Source organism: Ips typographus, linkage group LG6, assembly GCF_016097725.1.
Source record: "Ips typographus isolate SLU linkage group LG6, UJ_Ityp_2.0, whole genome shotgun sequence".
Classification (NCBI taxonomy): domain Eukaryota; kingdom Metazoa; phylum Arthropoda; class Insecta; order Coleoptera; family Curculionidae; genus Ips; species Ips typographus.
Window position 1 is genome coordinate 411814 of NC_138427.1, and position 17696 is coordinate 429509.

At 35.0% G+C, this 17696-nt stretch overlaps 2 protein-coding genes across 2 annotated transcripts in view; one reads left to right on the forward strand and one right to left on the reverse strand.

The window, feature by feature from the left end:
- The window catches only part of LOC145731064 (odorant receptor 67c-like), a 179942-nt gene that overhangs the window by 90970 nt on the left and 71276 nt on the right, over window positions 1-17696 (forward strand). The window lies entirely within an intron of this gene.
- LOC145731063 (putative cytochrome P450 49a1) lies at window positions 983-16169 on the reverse strand. Its single transcript, XM_081982647.1, has 9 exons — window positions 15831-16169; window positions 15525-15771; window positions 11547-11663; window positions 10547-10623; window positions 10287-10482; window positions 5081-5243; window positions 1502-1668; window positions 1160-1445; window positions 983-1100 (listed from the first exon to the last, which is right to left on the reverse strand). The coding sequence occupies exons 1-9, from the start codon at window positions 16015-16017 to the stop codon at window positions 990-992; spliced, it is 1551 nt and encodes a 516-aa protein (XP_081838773.1). The 5' UTR covers window positions 16018-16169; the 3' UTR covers window positions 983-989.

A 17696-nucleotide genomic window follows, 5' to 3' on the forward strand; every position in this document is an offset into this window, starting at 1 on the left:
CAAACCATAAAGTAGTTAAACTGAACAAGAACGAATTTACTACCTTCCAGCTGAAATAATATGCTAGACTAATGTTAATTACTTTGTAAGTAGTATTAGTTAATTGGTTTGTGTGCTACAAAAAGTAGTGTAAGCATCACGAACAGCAATAGCTTTATTGATCTGATTAGCGGGTTAGCGGGTTATTGATCTGAGACAAATTAAAGTGTTCTTGATACTTAAAAAAGTACTTAAATATAAGAGTGTCGTGAGTCCGTATGATTTGGTTGTCCTTGTAACGACTTATTTGAATAAGAGGAACGACTAAAAAAATTACTGCGGATGAAGAGGAAGATTCCACAAGGAATTCAAGTAGTGTGAGTGGACAATTTTTTGAATGACTGCGAATTCATCAAATAATATAGCTTCTTGAGATAGTAATGGCATGTATATTATAGTGTCTTACCATAATAAAATATATCCTGTTGGCTTGTTACTCTGTTTTAAAGAAAAGTTTCAATTGTTTTTTAAAAATTAAATTATAATTTATTTAAAAAAATAATAATTAATTACCATCAATGTTATAACAAAACTTGCACCGAACGGCCACTATCCTCAAAAGCTTGCGCCAAAAATTACGCACTGAGTGCAAATCTGATTGAACCTAGTGGTACAAACATTAAGTCTAGCATACAGAAAACGCACTATTCTTATTGCACTTAATAAGTGGAACACGACACAGTTTTCTAGTGCAGGCTAGTGCAACATTAGTGCAATAAGTTGAAAACGGTATTAGAATAAAAATTACAAGTTCATAGCCGAAGATTTGTTCTACAGCTTTATCTGAAGCGTTTTTTCATTAACTGACATAGGGACATAGGAGTTTCCCATGTTAAACTTCTATGTCCAGGGTTCTCTTGGACAAACTGTATTCTAATTCCTCAAACTCCAGTCATTCCGACAAGAATACCGCTCTACGTATATGTATAATAAAAAAGTACAGTTTTGAACTATCTTTTATTAATAAATCTTAATCGCAATGGACCATTTGGTGTGTACATAGGATGAATGAAGTAATCCAACTTTTTGTGGTGATACTCCACTTTAAAGTTTTGTAAAACCTAAAAATAATATAATCATTAGAAAATCTTATTACACAGATGTTAACTAGGCTTTTTACTTTGATCAATAGAGTTTGTAATTCCAATTCGGCAAATCTCTTTCCCAAGCACATTCTTTTACCAAACCCAAATGGTAAAGAGGCAAAAGGATGATGTTCGGGCGTAGTGCGATCCAATTTCAGCCATCTTTCAGGCAAAAACTCTGTACTTCTTTTGAAGTATTCTTCTTGGTTGCTGATGACGTAATGCTGGAAAATCACTTGAACTCCTTTTGGCACGTGGTAACCTTTTATAACTGAGTCCTGGGTAGTTTGTCTGCCATTCCCGATTACAACAGGAAACATTCTGACAGATAATTTTCATATTAGTTCAGGTAAACTAAAAAAAAATAATAATAAAACCTTAATGTTTCTTTGATGCAAGCCTTCAAGTAGGTCATTTCTTCTAATTTTTCACTGGTTAGTTTCGTATTATCCGGTAGTAGTCGGTTGATTTCGTGATGAACAATCTCTTGTTTGTGAGGATTTACGGCTAACTGATATAAAATCGAGGCCATAGCATTGGAAGTCTGGTATTAAAAAAGTATTAATATTTAAGTGTATGTTAGAAATAACACGTTTTATCTTAAAGAGTCTGCAGTTTACTTCTTTTCTGAGACGGAAAAGTGCTAAAATGACCGTGTAATTTTAAAGTCAACTAATTGTATTTCCTTTGTATAGAATGTCCAATTTTCGACACTTTTGAAGGGTATGGTGCTTATTTTTAGTGAAAATGAAAATGTAAAATGTCACTTTGATGTACTCCCCATATATTTTAAGGAGGTTAAAACGGGTCCTTTCCAGAGTAAAATCCAGTTTTCTCTAACGTCGTCTCTTTTCTATTTATAATATTAACTTGTTTTTAATGGTACACACTGTATGTTTTCCTCCTTTATTTTTATTAAGCTTATTGTGGGCTTTTTAATAATATATTAAGTATCAAGAACAGCAAGTAAGCTTTACTGATCGATGACAAAGTTTGGATATTCTAATTTGTCTGAGATCAGTAAAGCTGTTACTGTTCGTGATTTACACTATTTTTTGTACTGTGATTTCATTAAAATCATCCTAATTATTAAATAAATAAAAATATTCTAACAAATTTCCTTTAAATAACAATTTTTGCATACAAAATTATGCTTCAACTGCGAGTACCAACTTACTCGTTAAGTTTATCGTCTTTAACAGATTCCATTGTTATTAACATTTCTTAGAGCTGATTTTAGTTTTTTTTCATTTTGTCTTTATTATGCCTTACTATGTCTTTGTTATGCATACTACTTATGCTTTACTTATTTCATTCTGCATGACTATCTCATTGCATTGCATACAATTTACGCCTCAACCAAAACTTTTTATTCGAACACTTGTCACTCGCGCAGCAGTCATGTACGAATCGATACTGCTACAGATCGTATAAGAGAGAAATAATTTTTTTCTTAAGTTCAAGGAGACGTACGAGAGCTGAAATGACAACTTACCTGACTTCCGCTATAACAGAAAGTGTAACAACCTTGAATATATCATATTTGGATTGTCAACATCCATATTTTGCAAAGGCATTAGAACATACTTTTCTATGTGAGGTTTTGGGACACCCTGTATAGATATTATACGTTTTTTCCAGGACTCTACAGTTCGAAATTACCTTGCATTAAAAAGTTCTGTTGTAAGGCAAGTCGCAATAATTATACAGGTCACGGCCAACAAATCACGTTATTGCCATATTAAAAGGTTGTTACTGAAGCGTATTTTACTAAACGGAAAATAAATGGTATGAATTGTAGGAAATCCTTGTGCTTGTTGCTTGTTTTTGCAGCTGAAGGTTAATCATCAATAATACATACAATAATGATTTGAAACGTTAAAGAAGATTGTACCGTTTTCCTACACAATAAACAAACAAACATAATTAATTTGTGCTTACAGATTGTAAGTTACCACAATGATATTTATTTTCAAACAAATCATATCATCCATTTTAGTGACAGTTTTGTGAAGTGTGTCTTCTCTGACTTCATACAGGGATATTCGTTAATTACTTTTCCTACGATCGTTCGGAAAAGTGTACTTTGCCGCACGATTTTTTATGGCGGAAGTAGCACTTTTCCGCTCTAGTGAGGTAAAGTACTTTACCGCACGATTTTGATTGTATTGATAATTTAATGTATTTCGTTAAATTATTATAGTTTAATTATACGTTATATTTAGTTATTTTTTTACATGTTCAGTTTAAGTGACTATTTAATAACTACTTGTTAATGTATTACAATGTAAATAAACTGTTTTACCTGAGTAGTATGATAGTAATCTTAAGAAAAATATTTTGACAACATCTAAAATCTAAACTGACAACCTACCTGTAAGAAATTTATTTGACTGGTTTTCTTTTGTAACCCTCTACATATAGCATGACATAAACACTAATTGTACAATTGAATAATGTTCTCAATGTAGTTTTCTGCAGGATCGTACGAAAAACATTGTACCTAATAATACGTGCCGGAAGTGTCTTTTCCGCGCTCGATAGCGGACGGAGTTCGGCTTCGCGTCATTCGGTCAACTGCAATAAGCGTGCAGAAAAGTGTTACTTCCCGCACTTGTTTGGTAAATAACTATAACAGTTTAGAGAACGGAGAAGTAGGAAAGCGTAGTCCTTTTATTGCCTCATGGCAAGTACAACGTTTTACGCAAAAATTGTTTTTAAATAGTTGATTTTTACTTACTGCCCGTTGTCCTAAAAGACGGACCGTAATAGTTATTTACCTAACAAGTGCGGGAAGTGACACTTTTCCGCACGCTGATTGCAGTTGACCGAACGACGCGAAGTGGAGTTCGGTCCGCTATGAGTGCGGAGTAATATACAGGGTGATTCCAAAGTTGGTGCTTTCCTTTCACTTGCGAATAGGGCTTCAAAAAATAAGGTTTTTTTTTCTTTGACGCTTTTTCGAAATATGAACAATCACGAAGATACAGGGTGTCAAAGTTTTATTGAAAAAATTAAAATTTAATGATTTTGGTCAAACCACTTGAAGTAATTAGACAAAATTTTGTAGGTGTCAGTAGCTACGTGGAAAGGAAATTTTCCAAGAAACAACAATTTCCTTGCGTTTACCAGTGGCGCGCGTACAAGTTTTTTAAAACATTTTTGAAAAAAATTATCACCCTACTGGTTTTTTTCAACATAAAATTTATTATTGAATTCCTTGTTCAATTCTAAAAATAAAACCCCTTTTATTATTTTTTGCTACGACGCACCGCTTTCGAGTAAAAAAATAAAAACCGTCTTAATGCGTGCCTAAAATTAAATGCTGTTTTAATTTAAAATGTCAAATTATTAAAACTTAGTTCAAAGGCGTCTGAAATCTTTTGTTTTTGTTTATGTCTGTTGAAAATGAATAACCTGTAGTTAGTTAAAATTAAATTTAAGTTATTTTTTATTTTGTTTTTTTTTCAGTAAAACTTTGACACCCTGTATCTTCGTTATTGTTCATATTTCGAAAAAGCGTCAAAGGAAAAAAAAACTTATTTTTTGAAGCCCTATTCGCAGGTGAAAGGAAAGCACCAACTTTGGAATCACCCTGTATATTGAGGAGGAATTGATATTTCAAAATTTTCCAGCATAATACCTTTCTTAAAGAAAAATGTAGAAGTAGAAGGTATATTTTTAAAAACAAATTAACTAAATTATATACAAAAGATATTGTTAAAAACTAAATTGTGCTTATATTTGGAGTATCAGTAACCGCATACTAAACGCATAAACTCGTTTTCTGATTAGATCAAGACACAAAAACAAAACAGTATCAGAAAAGCCTGAGAGTCTAAAAAATTTAAATTTTTCGGAGTTTTTCCGACATTATATGGCTTTAGGACTCAATAGTACACAACAATATATTTTCGGTTATCTAACACACAAAAAATGATGCAAACATAACTTACAGTGTCAACACCGACTAAGAACAGGTCCAAAGCAAGTATGCTGGCAACTTTAACGTCACCCTCGCGCTCCAAAACTTTTTGCATTACTGACAGTTGGGCATAATCCACATCCCCTTTCTGATCTAAATTGTCCATTGAAATTTGTATGTATTTTAGACAAATCCTAAAATTAAAATAAACTTATAAAATTACCTTTAGAAAAGTTCCGGATATCTGATCAGAAAATCAGAACTAGGACACAGTTATACAGGGTGGACCATACGCTGAAATTATGGTAACGAACGCCACATGGTAAACGTACTAACACCGAACGGTCTACTCGCCTATCAAGAAGACTCTGCATCCCAAACATGTCAAGAATAGTCGTGTAGGACACTAATAATGAATAGTCAATGTACATTTTTTTAAGTTAGAGAAATCTAAATTTTTTTTGTGAACTTTGTCGATGAGTTCTGTATGATAGTCAGTTGTGGGACCCCATACTGTAGATGGTTACTAAAACTACTGAAAGTGAGGCCTTACAAATATATTGTGAAGCCTGATTATAATGTCAAGATGCTGGAAATATTTAGTGTTTTTAAACCAGCCCCAATAGTGACTCCCAGATCCCTACAATGGTCTCTCCTTGGCAGTGGATTGTCATTAATAGAGTAAGTGGTTTTTATTGTTACTCTCTAACCAACTAGCATCTAAGAGCAGATCTTTGTTCTCAAAGTCCAACAATTTATGAATCAATGCCAGATGTGACTCAAGAGCAATTTCATTTATAACCCATCAAACGTAGATTACTAAGAACCATTTTTTTAGGGTCCACCAATATTTCTTTCATAGCGTAGCAAATTCTTCCTTAAAGAACACATTTATTTTTTTAACTCTTGATGCAATAAAACTTATCCGTTGCTTTACCGTTACTTCATCGTTTCATATTTTAGCACAATGAAAAATACGACATTTCTCAGACCTCTTTGTTTAAGCTTATCACAGATGGACCATTTGGACGAGTGTGTGAAACCGAATTTTGGGCCATAAAATCAAGCTGCAATTCTAAATAAACACTCTCAAAAACAAGCTTTCTCAAACCTACCATCACCATGTAACGCTGTCCCAATAAGACGGCCAACCAAGTAACAACCCCAATTCCTTCACTTTGAAAGATACTCTTGCTATTTGCAACCTATCTATATTTTACTCTTTCTCACAAATCCTTCGACTAAGAAACCAATCCAATCTTTCACTTTGAAGGTACACTTGCTATAAGGCAACTTATCTCTGACCCTGCTAAGGTCACACTCTACTCTGTTTACCTTACCTATTGATCAAGAATCACTACAAGTAATTAAAGTATAAAAAATAAGAATGGCAAAGAACGAATGGCTGAAGCAGGAATGTACTGAAATAGAAGAACTGCAAAGGAAAAACGATGGGTTTAACCTCCACAAAAAGCTCAAGGCGACTGCTGGAATGCACCGAGGGAAGAAATCTAGTATACTGGTCGATGAAACCAATCAAATAGTTACCGACATCAAAGAGAAAGTCAAAATTTGGGAAAAATATATAGAACAACTTTTTCACCAAGACAGACCCTCGGTTGGGAGTGAAAATAATAGGCAGTTGACGGGACCACCGATTTTAAAAGCGGAAATAGAGAAAGCAATTCGTAGCTCGAAGAACAACAAGGCCACCGGGCCCGATGAGATTCCGTCAGAGATTTTGAAAATTTTGGATGAAACAAGCATTGAAGCTCTACAAAAGATATTTAACATCATCTATGAAACAGGACAATACCCACAACAATGGCTGAATTCCACCTTCATACCTTTGCCCAAAAAAACCAACGCAAGAAAATGCGAAGACCACCGACTCATCAGCTTGATGAGCCATGCCCTAAAAATATTTCTAAAAATAATCCACCAAAGAATTTATAAAAAGTGCGAAAGAGATATTAGTGATTCACAGTTTGGGTTCAGAGAGGGAATGGGCACAAGAGAGGCGATGGTGGCAACACAAGTGCTTATCCAGAACTGTTGTGACGTCAAAAAAGACATCTGCCTGTGCTTTGTGGACTACGAAAAAGCATTTGATCGAGTCGAACATCATAGACTAATGCAACTCCTGAGAAACCTTGATATAGATCAAAAGGATATCAGATGCATCGAAAATTTATATTGGAACCAGACTGCACAGATTAAATTGGATGGCGACCTGTCTAACAACGTACAGATTCGGAAAGGAGTGCGACAGGGATGTGTTCTGTCCCCGCTACTGTTTAACCTGTACTGTTTAACTGTGAAGCTTTGGAAGAGAAAGAGATCGGTATTAAGGTTAACGGGATGTGGATCAACAACATCCGCTATGCCGACGACACAGTGCTGATCACTGATAATATGCAGGACTTACAACGACTAGTCAACATCGTAGGGGAACACAGTAGATCGGTGGGTCTCAACATAAACACCAAGAAAACAAAGTTTTTAGTGATCACAAAAGATATGAATGCCTTTGAAGACTCCGAGATAACGTTCAACACGATGCGCATAGAAAGGGTTAATAAATTTAAGTATTTGGGAGTGTGGTCGTCTGAGGACTGGACATCTGACTTGGAAATTAAATGCCGCATTGAACAAGCGCGGGAAGCATTTTTTAAACTAAAAAGAGTGTTCACTTGCTCGGACTTCGATCTTGATTTGAGACTAAGATTCCTGAAGTGCTACGTCTGGTCGGTGCTTCTTTATGGGATGGAAGGTTGGACCCTCAAAGTAAACACCATCAACAAATTAGAAGCGTTCGAGATGTGGTTGTACCGCAGGATCCTCAAAATACCCTGGACAGCAAGAATAACAAATGAAGATGTGCTAGCATCTGTAAACAAAGAGCGAGAGTTGTTCACCACCATCAAAAAGAGAAAAACTGCATACCTAGGGCACGTCATGAGGAACGAAAAATATAAATACTTGCAATTGATAATTGAGGGTAAGATAGAGGGTCGGAGAGGAGTAGGAAGGAAAAAGATGTCTTGGCTACGGAATATTAGACATTGGACGGGAATGCACAACATACAGACACTGATTCACACCGCTGGGAACAGGGATGAAATGAAGAATGTAGTCGCAAACATCCGTTAACGGATAGCATGACAAGAAGAAGAATTAAAGTATAATATACGTGATAAAATTGACAATAAGTGTCATAATTTCAAAACTCCAGCACCTCGCAAATCCCTCAGCTTAATTGAGGGTCTTTAATTTGAGCGAATAAAAAATGATTTGTTAGGCAAATCGAACCTTGTCAAAACAATCTTATTGAAGAGCATATTAACTTCTGGCATCAGGTTTGAAGTCAGTAATAAGCTGTAGCTCTATGTCCCATTACTTATGGTTTATGGTCCACCCTGTACAAGTTTAAAAGCTTAACCCTCTTTGTAATTAAACAACGAATTCCAAATGTTCCGGATCAAACTACTTTTTTCTACAAGATAGAAACTGCAAAGATGAAATTTTGTAATATCACGTAAGGTTGAAAAACCCATCTCTTGATGGTCATTTAGAAATTTTACGTCTTCGGAGCAGCTATATCCACCATCTTTTTTTAAATGAGTCGATGATGGGTTTAATGAATTTTTATGTTTTTTCTAAACACCTATAACCAGCAGTTAAGGTTTAACAAAGATTTATTCGTATCAAAAAACACTAGGTTTCATTGTTGACTACTTACTTATTAATATCAAATTATAATTTGGATGAATTTTCAATTTTTCAAAATAATCATAATAGGTTGAATTTTTGTGTCAAACATTTATGATGTGTCATGTCGCATTGCAATTGCAATTGGAATGGAAAATGGTTCAATTAAACACAAGAGAACGAGTAACATTACTCAGATATGATTACAGAATCGGTTCGCTTCTCCAAACACGATAAATATTCAATAATACAGTTCCCAATCGAAAACTCATATCTCTATCTACCGTATAAATTTCTCATCCTTAGGGTCGGTATTTCCATCTGCTAATAAAACTTCCTTGTAAATATATTAGATAAATAAAACTTAGTTGTGAAAAGGGAAATACTTTCAAGAATTGAGCAAACGAGAAAAATATTCATAAGTATGAAATCATTTTTTACAAGACTAGACCACAGTTTGGAACTCAGAACTTGAATGATCAGATACTACGTCTTCTCTGTTCTGCTCTATGGATGTGAAAGCTGGACACTAACTCCACAGACAAAAAAGAGAATAGAAGTTTTCCAAATGTACGTGTATAGACGAATGCTGTGAATTTCATGGATACAAAGGATCACCAACGATGAAGTACTCCAGCGCATGCACGAACAAAAAGAACTACTGAGCACCATCAAGGAGAGAAAAATGCAATACCTGGGTCATGTGATAAGAGGTGATAAATACGAAATACTACGCCTCATAATGGAAGACAAAGAGGAGAAAAGATCAGTAGGAAGACGTCAGAACTCATGGCCAAATTGCCATTTGGATAGCCAACCTTCGGCAGGAGAGGGCGTGATAAGAAGAAGAAGAAGGAGATTTTGAACAAATCAATTAGGTAACTACTGGGAAAGCAAGTAAAAGTAAAATTACAAAACTAATTAGTTCCCTTTACAAGAAGTATCTATGTATATTTGTTTAATGGCAACAGAAAGTTAAAGTGCATATACATAAACATTTAAAAGATTTAAAAGTTTCTTAAATTGATTGGTTTGTTTGATTTTCTTATTGCATTGAATTTGCATACAAAACAATAATAATTTAATTAAAAGAACATTTTTAAGAAACATTGAAGAAGGTTTGTGAGAATAGATGTCAATCCTCTTTCAGTTTTAAGGTAATCTAACCTGTTGCTACATTTTTTTCTATTAAGAAAGAGGGTCATTTCCTTCATTATTACATCATACTTTCTTTCCAGAACTGAAGCAATTTTTTACAATTTTGAGTATACTATACTGATTTTTGCTGGACTGAATACCTAGATGCTAAAAATTAAAAACAACCATCAAGAAATACATTTTCTAATCTAACGTGATTCCAAAATTCCAGCTTTGCAGCATTCACCTGGTAGGAAAAGATAGACCGTTCCGGTACATTTGAAATCCTTTGTAGAAACGTTTCAAAACACTTTGGGTTTATTTAGATATTTTTAATCATTCATTGTAAGCGTTATTACCACCCTGTATAAATAAACATAATACTTTACTCTCTAATAGAGTCCAAAGCCTCAATGTACTTCCGAAAAGTAGGAGTGTTTAATATTCGCCAGAACGGTATTTTCAGTTCCAAAATTGGGACGTTAATGAAGAAAGTGTTGATGGAATCAATTAGCCTTTGAGTATCTGACGGCGGTGTTTCGTCCAGACAACCCATTCGTATATCCAGAGCGATTCTGGCTAGTGCTATTAAATATATAACACCCTTATTTACATAAGAATTGAAAATGTTGTGATAAATTATACTTACATTCTAGTGACCATCTGTGTAGTTCATTTAAAAAGGTTCCAGGCACCTCGAGTTGACCATCTCGGATTTTTTTTATCCTAGGAAATGTAAAACTCTTGTTAGAATAAACTGCTTTAATTATGGAGCATTATTCTTGAGAAAAAATATTAGACAAGGAATACAAATTTGATAAACAACACTTAAACTTCTAATAGGATCGCAAACTTTATCTAACTCCTCTTCTAGACCCCCTACATGGTCTTCTCGGGCATTGGGTTGTTTTAAAATTAAGTAACAGATAATAATAAAATTACTCCCGATTTAAAATGACAAATAAAAAGCTGCTGCCATAACTTAATTCGAGATAAAGCATTGCAATGTACGTCTTTTTCGGAAACCGCATCAAAATTTCTTGATTTGATTCGACTTCTAAAAATGATCAAAAAAATCACTGTCCCGGTTGAAGTGGAGCGCAGTTTATTTAAATCCCTTAAGAAACAGTCTGTATATTTTATTCACGAGACCAAATACCATTCATAAAATTCTTACGAAACAGCAAAATTAAGCTGTAAGAATATAAAAACAATAGCTACTTATGTACCAAGGGCGTTAAAGAGAACATAATGTCCTGAAGGCCGAAACAGCCCGAGGGCCTATGGCCCCATGCTTTCGGCCTGATGGACATTATACTCTCCCTAACGCCTGTGGTGCATACAATGTTTTTTGTTTCACCTAATTCAGCAATTATTTACTGTTTCTGGCATTGAAAAGTAAGGTAAGTATGTTGTTTAAAGATTTTTTTTACCTGAATGATGTGACTTTGATATTCCTGTCAGTAATAAGCGGGCGTTATGATAACGCCCGCCTATGATGCCCTCAGGTTGATATGGACACTATAAGCTTACACCGTTTCCAAGGTATTATTTATTAATAATGGATAGGTGAAACATAAATAAAGTTATAATAATGTGATTATTTTCACAATCGATCTACACATAAAAGTAATGAAGTAGTTCCTTACCTTTCAACAAACTCATCTGCCGTTTCAGAAATAACGTCCGAATACATTTTGGCTGATCTTGGCTGGAGCATTATTTGGTTTACTTTAGATCTGAATTTCTGCCAGTTTTCACCGTGACTGAAATGATTCAAAGAAAATTACTACTAATCGAAATGTAACATAAATACAGTCAGCAGTCATCACTGTCTTTTAAAGCACAGTCTTAGATAATGCGTCTACCTTAATTTTCTACAAAATGCAGTTGACTTAAGAGATTCAGACAATCAAAACCTGAGTGCAATCTATCACAAGCTATTAACTTTCATTAAGACCCCAGTGTCCCAAGAGCAATTTCATTTACAATCCAAACGTAGATTTACTGACAACCATTTTCTAGGGTTCAGCAATATTTCATTCAAGGCGTAGCAAATTCTAACTTCTTTAAAGAACACAGTTATGTTTTACCCAAAAAAGTCACTTTCGCACGTGATGCAATAAAACTTCATATTCTTTCATATTTTAGCACAATGAAAAATGCGAACCTTTCCAGTCCTCTTTGTTTAAGCTTATCCCAGATGGCTCATTTGGACGGGTGTGGGAAACCGAATTTTGGATTATAAAATCAAGCTGCGATTCAAACCAAACTCTCTCTAAAACCAAGCTCTCAACCCGTAACAAGTAACGCTGTCCCAATAAGAGGGTCAACCAAAACAACCCCCAAATCCTTCACTTTGAAAGGTACTCTTGCTATTTGCAACACATCTATAATTTACTCTCTCAATAATTCCTTCAAGTAATCACCTCCAATTCCTTCACTTTGAAAGGTAGGTACTTTGCTATTTACAACCTATCTATAATATATTTTACCCTTTCTCACAAACTAATCCAATCCTTCACTTTGAAGGAACTCTTGCTATAAGGCAACTTATCTCTGACCTTGCTAAGGTTCTAACACTTTACTCAGCCACCCTACTCTAGTTTACCTTACCTAATGCTCAAGAATCACTACGTGTAATTAAAGTGTAATATACGTGATACAATTGACAATAAATGTCATAATTAACAACATCAATAAATTGACAACAACTCAATTGGAGGGTCTCTAGTTTGAGCGCGTAAAAAATGATTGTTAAATAGTGTTAGCATTACGAACAGTAATAGCTTCACTGATATCAGACAAATTAAAATAACCATTCTTTGTCATCGATCAGTAATTGCTTGCTTACTGTTCTTGATACTTAATATTCTATTAAGGTCCATGAAAACTGGATGTAGTATGGCTTTGTGGAATTTTTTTCTGTTAGTAGCAAGGTAATAGCATTGTGGTAATAATGAGCTGAATGGTGTTGAATAAATACTTACTAAAATAAGGTAGAGGGAAGCTTGTGTTAAACTTTGAATAAAATTTTAAAGTAATGTGTTCTTATTTTTAAATACAAGAAATTGTGTTTCAAATGTAAATACCCGCAAAAATTATCAACAATATGTTATAACACAACTCATTCATATTCAATTTGCCTAAGCTCTGAAGAAATTTGCGGACAGTAAAAATGGATTTTTGAAGGCTACATGCCTATAAGCTGCGAAATTCATCAAAAATCAAATTGCGATGGTTACTCTGACACTCACTGTATAGAGGCTTTAGCAAATTGTCATTATCAGCTGATGGATAGTCGAGGTAGGAGTGGTAGGACAACTTCGGTTGGAATTCGTATGTGTTTGTTCAGGCTTGAAAGTAGTTTGATTTAAAAATTAGTTATTACTTTCAATTTAAGTGAGATATTTATAGACAATGCTTTCGTTCTCTGTAGTAATTTATAGTGGTAGCCGGCGAAATGCGGGATAATGTTAGATTTTTTGAAATCCAAATGCTCTGAACTTCAAGCACAAGATTCGCGTAAAGAACTTTTCTCGATAAGAAGAAAGAGGTGGATTCTTGCTTTAAAAAGAGAGATTTGACGGAAAATAAATTGAGATTTACGTTAAACTGCGACTAGTAGTTCAACTTTATTACAGTTGTATTCGTCTCAAAGTGACGTTCCTGACTTGAACCAGGTTCATAGATTGAACTACTATTGCACAACTGTTAAGCTTGGACCAAGGGTTAAGCCTTGCGAATCTTGCTGTAAGAAATAATGCATTCTACATTACTCCTGTTCGGAAAACCTGTTAAACTTAATAAAATTTGGGGAATTATCGATCTGTTGATGATCGTTTCGACTAGCAATATCCTCAACTTTTTTTTTTAAAAAGATTTAGATTTTAGTGGTAATTGTAATACATTTTTAGGTTTTTAAAAAATTCCTATTATTAGCAGTTAGGTTTAAAGAAGTTTTATTCTGCCAGTTTGGAGAAATCTGAGTTTAAACTGTGAGCAAAGAACAAAAGTTTTATTTTTGACTATTACTAAAATTTACTGAAGTTTGAATTTCAGATTTGAGACACTAAATTACCTTCTAAATAATAATTAATTAAGTGTTATAAATTAAGCAAGTTTGTAATACATCCTTGTTTTACAAACAGTATAGAATGTGCTAACTTAGTTTATCGAGCCTTTAAACGTGACTGCAAAATCGGACTTAAAATCTGATACAATTAATCATTACAACACTATTTCGTGACTTATGTAAAAGGAGCTTACGTTTATAAGTAATTACACAACCAATTATGAATTATTAAGTGGGTAACGTGTTGTGAAAATCGCCGAAAAAAAAAAAGCACGCATATTGCATATTAAAAAGCCAGTCTTATCAATAAAACAGAGAGACGGCACGTATAATTATTTTGCTACGCGCGTTTCTTTACTAATAAGTATTAATTTATTACATTTTATATGCGCGTTGAAATAGGCAACATGCTATTAATGTAGCATGATATTATAAAATCCGTGACTAAATATTATATATTTAAATTTACAGCGGACTCGTCTAATAATAAGATATGCAGGTTGCATAACTGGTTTTATCGTAAAATTAAAAATTGCATAATTTTTTTTTATGAAAACTTGTATATAATTAGAAATAAGATAACATGTACATAAAAAATACCTTTGTAAACATAGACAGAAAAACCAAGTGCAGTCGATAGTCCTTTTCATATTTTTTTTAAAGAAGCTCTCCACCTTTGGTGTCGCTGTTATTTGTTTTTTACTGTAATTTTGCTGCTGATTTCATCGTTTTCATGGATTTTTACTACACTTCTATTGTTGCAATGTCTCACCTTGAGATTTTTGCTGGCACTGTCAATTTTGATTTTTGTTTGTATTGTTTTGGTGATGGCTCGCTTCGGATAGAGTTCTACTGCAGAAAATCAAAAGAACTAGAAAAATGTATTTCTGCCAGTACAAGGCAGTCGCAGTCTTCTTATATTATTGATTATATTCGTGGAATTGTCTTATCAAATACCATTCGAGCTCAGATTTTGAACAGGATAATTTTTCCGCTTATCTTCTCATACTTTCTTTATGGTACTAAACTCGACCTGTATGGCAAAATCACTCGAGCTGCGCTCTCGTGATTTAGTTACAACAGGTCTCGGGCGGTTACACCAAAAAGAAAGTGTTCTAAGACAAGCACAAAAATTATCCGGCTAAATCTGAGTAATATCACATCGTCATGGATAAAGGCTACCGTACGATTAGTTTATTTAATGTGGATGATGTCCAAAAATACTTTTGGTAGCATTTTGAGAACTAATCTCACTAAATACCACTTGAGCTTTTAAATTATGGCAGATTTATAAATGGTGTATTCTACATCCTGTAGATTACATGCTCATCCCTGAAGAGGGTTTTCTGAATAATTTTAAAATTTAAGGTCTTATTTGCTGAGATTTTAAAATGTGTTAGTTTTTTCTTTAAAACGGTTAAAATTCCAAAAATCAATTTTGAAACACAATTTTCAATTTTATTTAAGCGAGTACGTATGGCTTTCCTTTTGCTACAGACGACAGGCCACTTTTCTAGTAACACAGGTAGCTCAATTATTACAGTCAACTTACACTGCTATGACACCTGCATTGTCGCCAAAAAATTCTTTGCGAAGCTTATGCTTATAGTAATTCAAGCTGGGCATGGAAGGCCTCAAAGGCATACAGTCCTCTCTTCTAAACACATTTTCTATTTCATCAGGATCAAACAGAAACAACATATCTGGTCTTCCTAGTAAGCCCTCCATTTTTACAATTTTTCCATACTTTTCGTACAATCTCATAGAAACCTTGTCGATATGCTGAATTTCAAAATCGCCTGTAAATATGAGATCATAATATCCCTTCAAGCACAATCTCGAATATTTTTGGTTTTACCAATGAAAGGAATAAACCTCCAAGTATTACCCAGCAATGGTAAAGGTCTAGGTCCCGGTATGTCTTTATAGGGTTTAATTTGCATTGCATCACTTATCATCACATCACCAGAACGGAACTTGGAACAAGTTTGCAAAAATCTCCGTCCATTTCCCGACAAAATTAATGGAAAACCCCGAGGTTTCATGATACCGCACTTGTTTTAGACCGGTCTATACTAAAAACTAAATAAACGAATTGTTTGATGTATCTTTTTGGCGGTGGTATCAAGGTGAACGCGATCGGATTGCGTGCATGGTAGTACGCACACTGATGCGAGGCTGCTTAATACGGAAACTGATTGAACGAGAAAGCGTAAATTAGTAATTGTAGCAAAGAAAAAGTGATCACGGAACTGGAGATGCGGTTCACAATAATATTATAATAATAAATCCTGTTATGATCGTCATAACATTGTTATGTTTGTGTTGAATCAAACCTAACGACTACTACCTGTTTTCGGGAGGCGAAGACGACATGGAAAGTCATGCGAGAACAGGCTGGTAGTTGTCGTATTATGACATTTGATTTAAAGCGCACTATTCTATATTGGATACTAATCTAACACACCAGACTCTCAAAAAACTCTCTCTAGGTTTTTATGCAAGAAATAATACGTTTTTGTTAGCGCACCGGAAAACCCACTAGTTAAAGACAGCGCACCGAAAATAGATACGTTTCCTCGATTATGAATCAGTCGAGAAATAGATAGTTTTCAGAGAGTCACTCGATTTTAATAATTTTTTTGAGGATTAATAAATGATAAAATATGTGTTTTTAAATGATAAAATGTAGTTACTTTCAATTCCCTTGTTTCAAATTTAACAACTTCTTTAGATCGTTTCCGGAAGAAATACGGGATTAGAAGGATACCAGGAATGTCTCAAAACCACAGCTGTGTTCATAGACTTAACAGCTGCCTATGATACAGTCTGGAGAGAAGGGCTGCCCTATAAATTCCTGAGTGTTATCCCCAGTAGAAAGCTTGGTGGTCTGTGGAACAACATGCTCTCTGATCGTAAGTTCCAGGTGATCATGAGTGGCAAAGCCAGCAGACAGATAATTCTAAATAATGGCCTCTCCCAGGGCTCCGAAATGGCTCCTGCCCTGTTTAACCTGTACATTGCTCATCTTCCGGCAACAACTGCATATAAATTTTCTTACACCGATAACCTGGCTAGAGCTGTGAAACATAAATCCCGTGAAACAGCAGCGAGAATACTGGAAAAAGATCTTGTAGCCCTAGATACCTAGACTAGTTTCAAGCCCCAGCAAAACAGAGGGTTCCTTCTTCCACCTAAATAATAAACAGGCCAATCTTGAGCCTGAAATATTCTGCGAAACGAGGAATAATATCCTGGAAAAGTTATGCGGAACATCATGGGGGGCGACTGCCGAGACTCTGCGATGCTCGGCGATGGGTCTCGTCTTTAGCGCGGCTGAATACGGGGCTCCGGTATGGATGGGCAGCCACCATATTTCTAAGGTGGATGTGCAACTCAACAGGAGCATGCGAATCATAACGGGATGCATAAAACCTATCCTAACCTACTAGCTCCCAACTCTTAGCCACATCATGCCGCCACATATCCGCCGAAGTGACGCTCTCCTACGAAAGTACAAGAAAATAATAGATAACCCAGAGCTGCCTATCCATGACTTTATACCCACTACCTGCCTAACCAGATTAAAATCCAGACATCCGCCAGTCAGGACTGCTCGGGAACTGCAGGAGGGTGATTTCGGGGGCCTCCGGGTATGGGAGGCAGGCTGGAGGGAGAATGCCCCCCCAGATGCATTCGATTATATGGACACCCGAAGGAAACC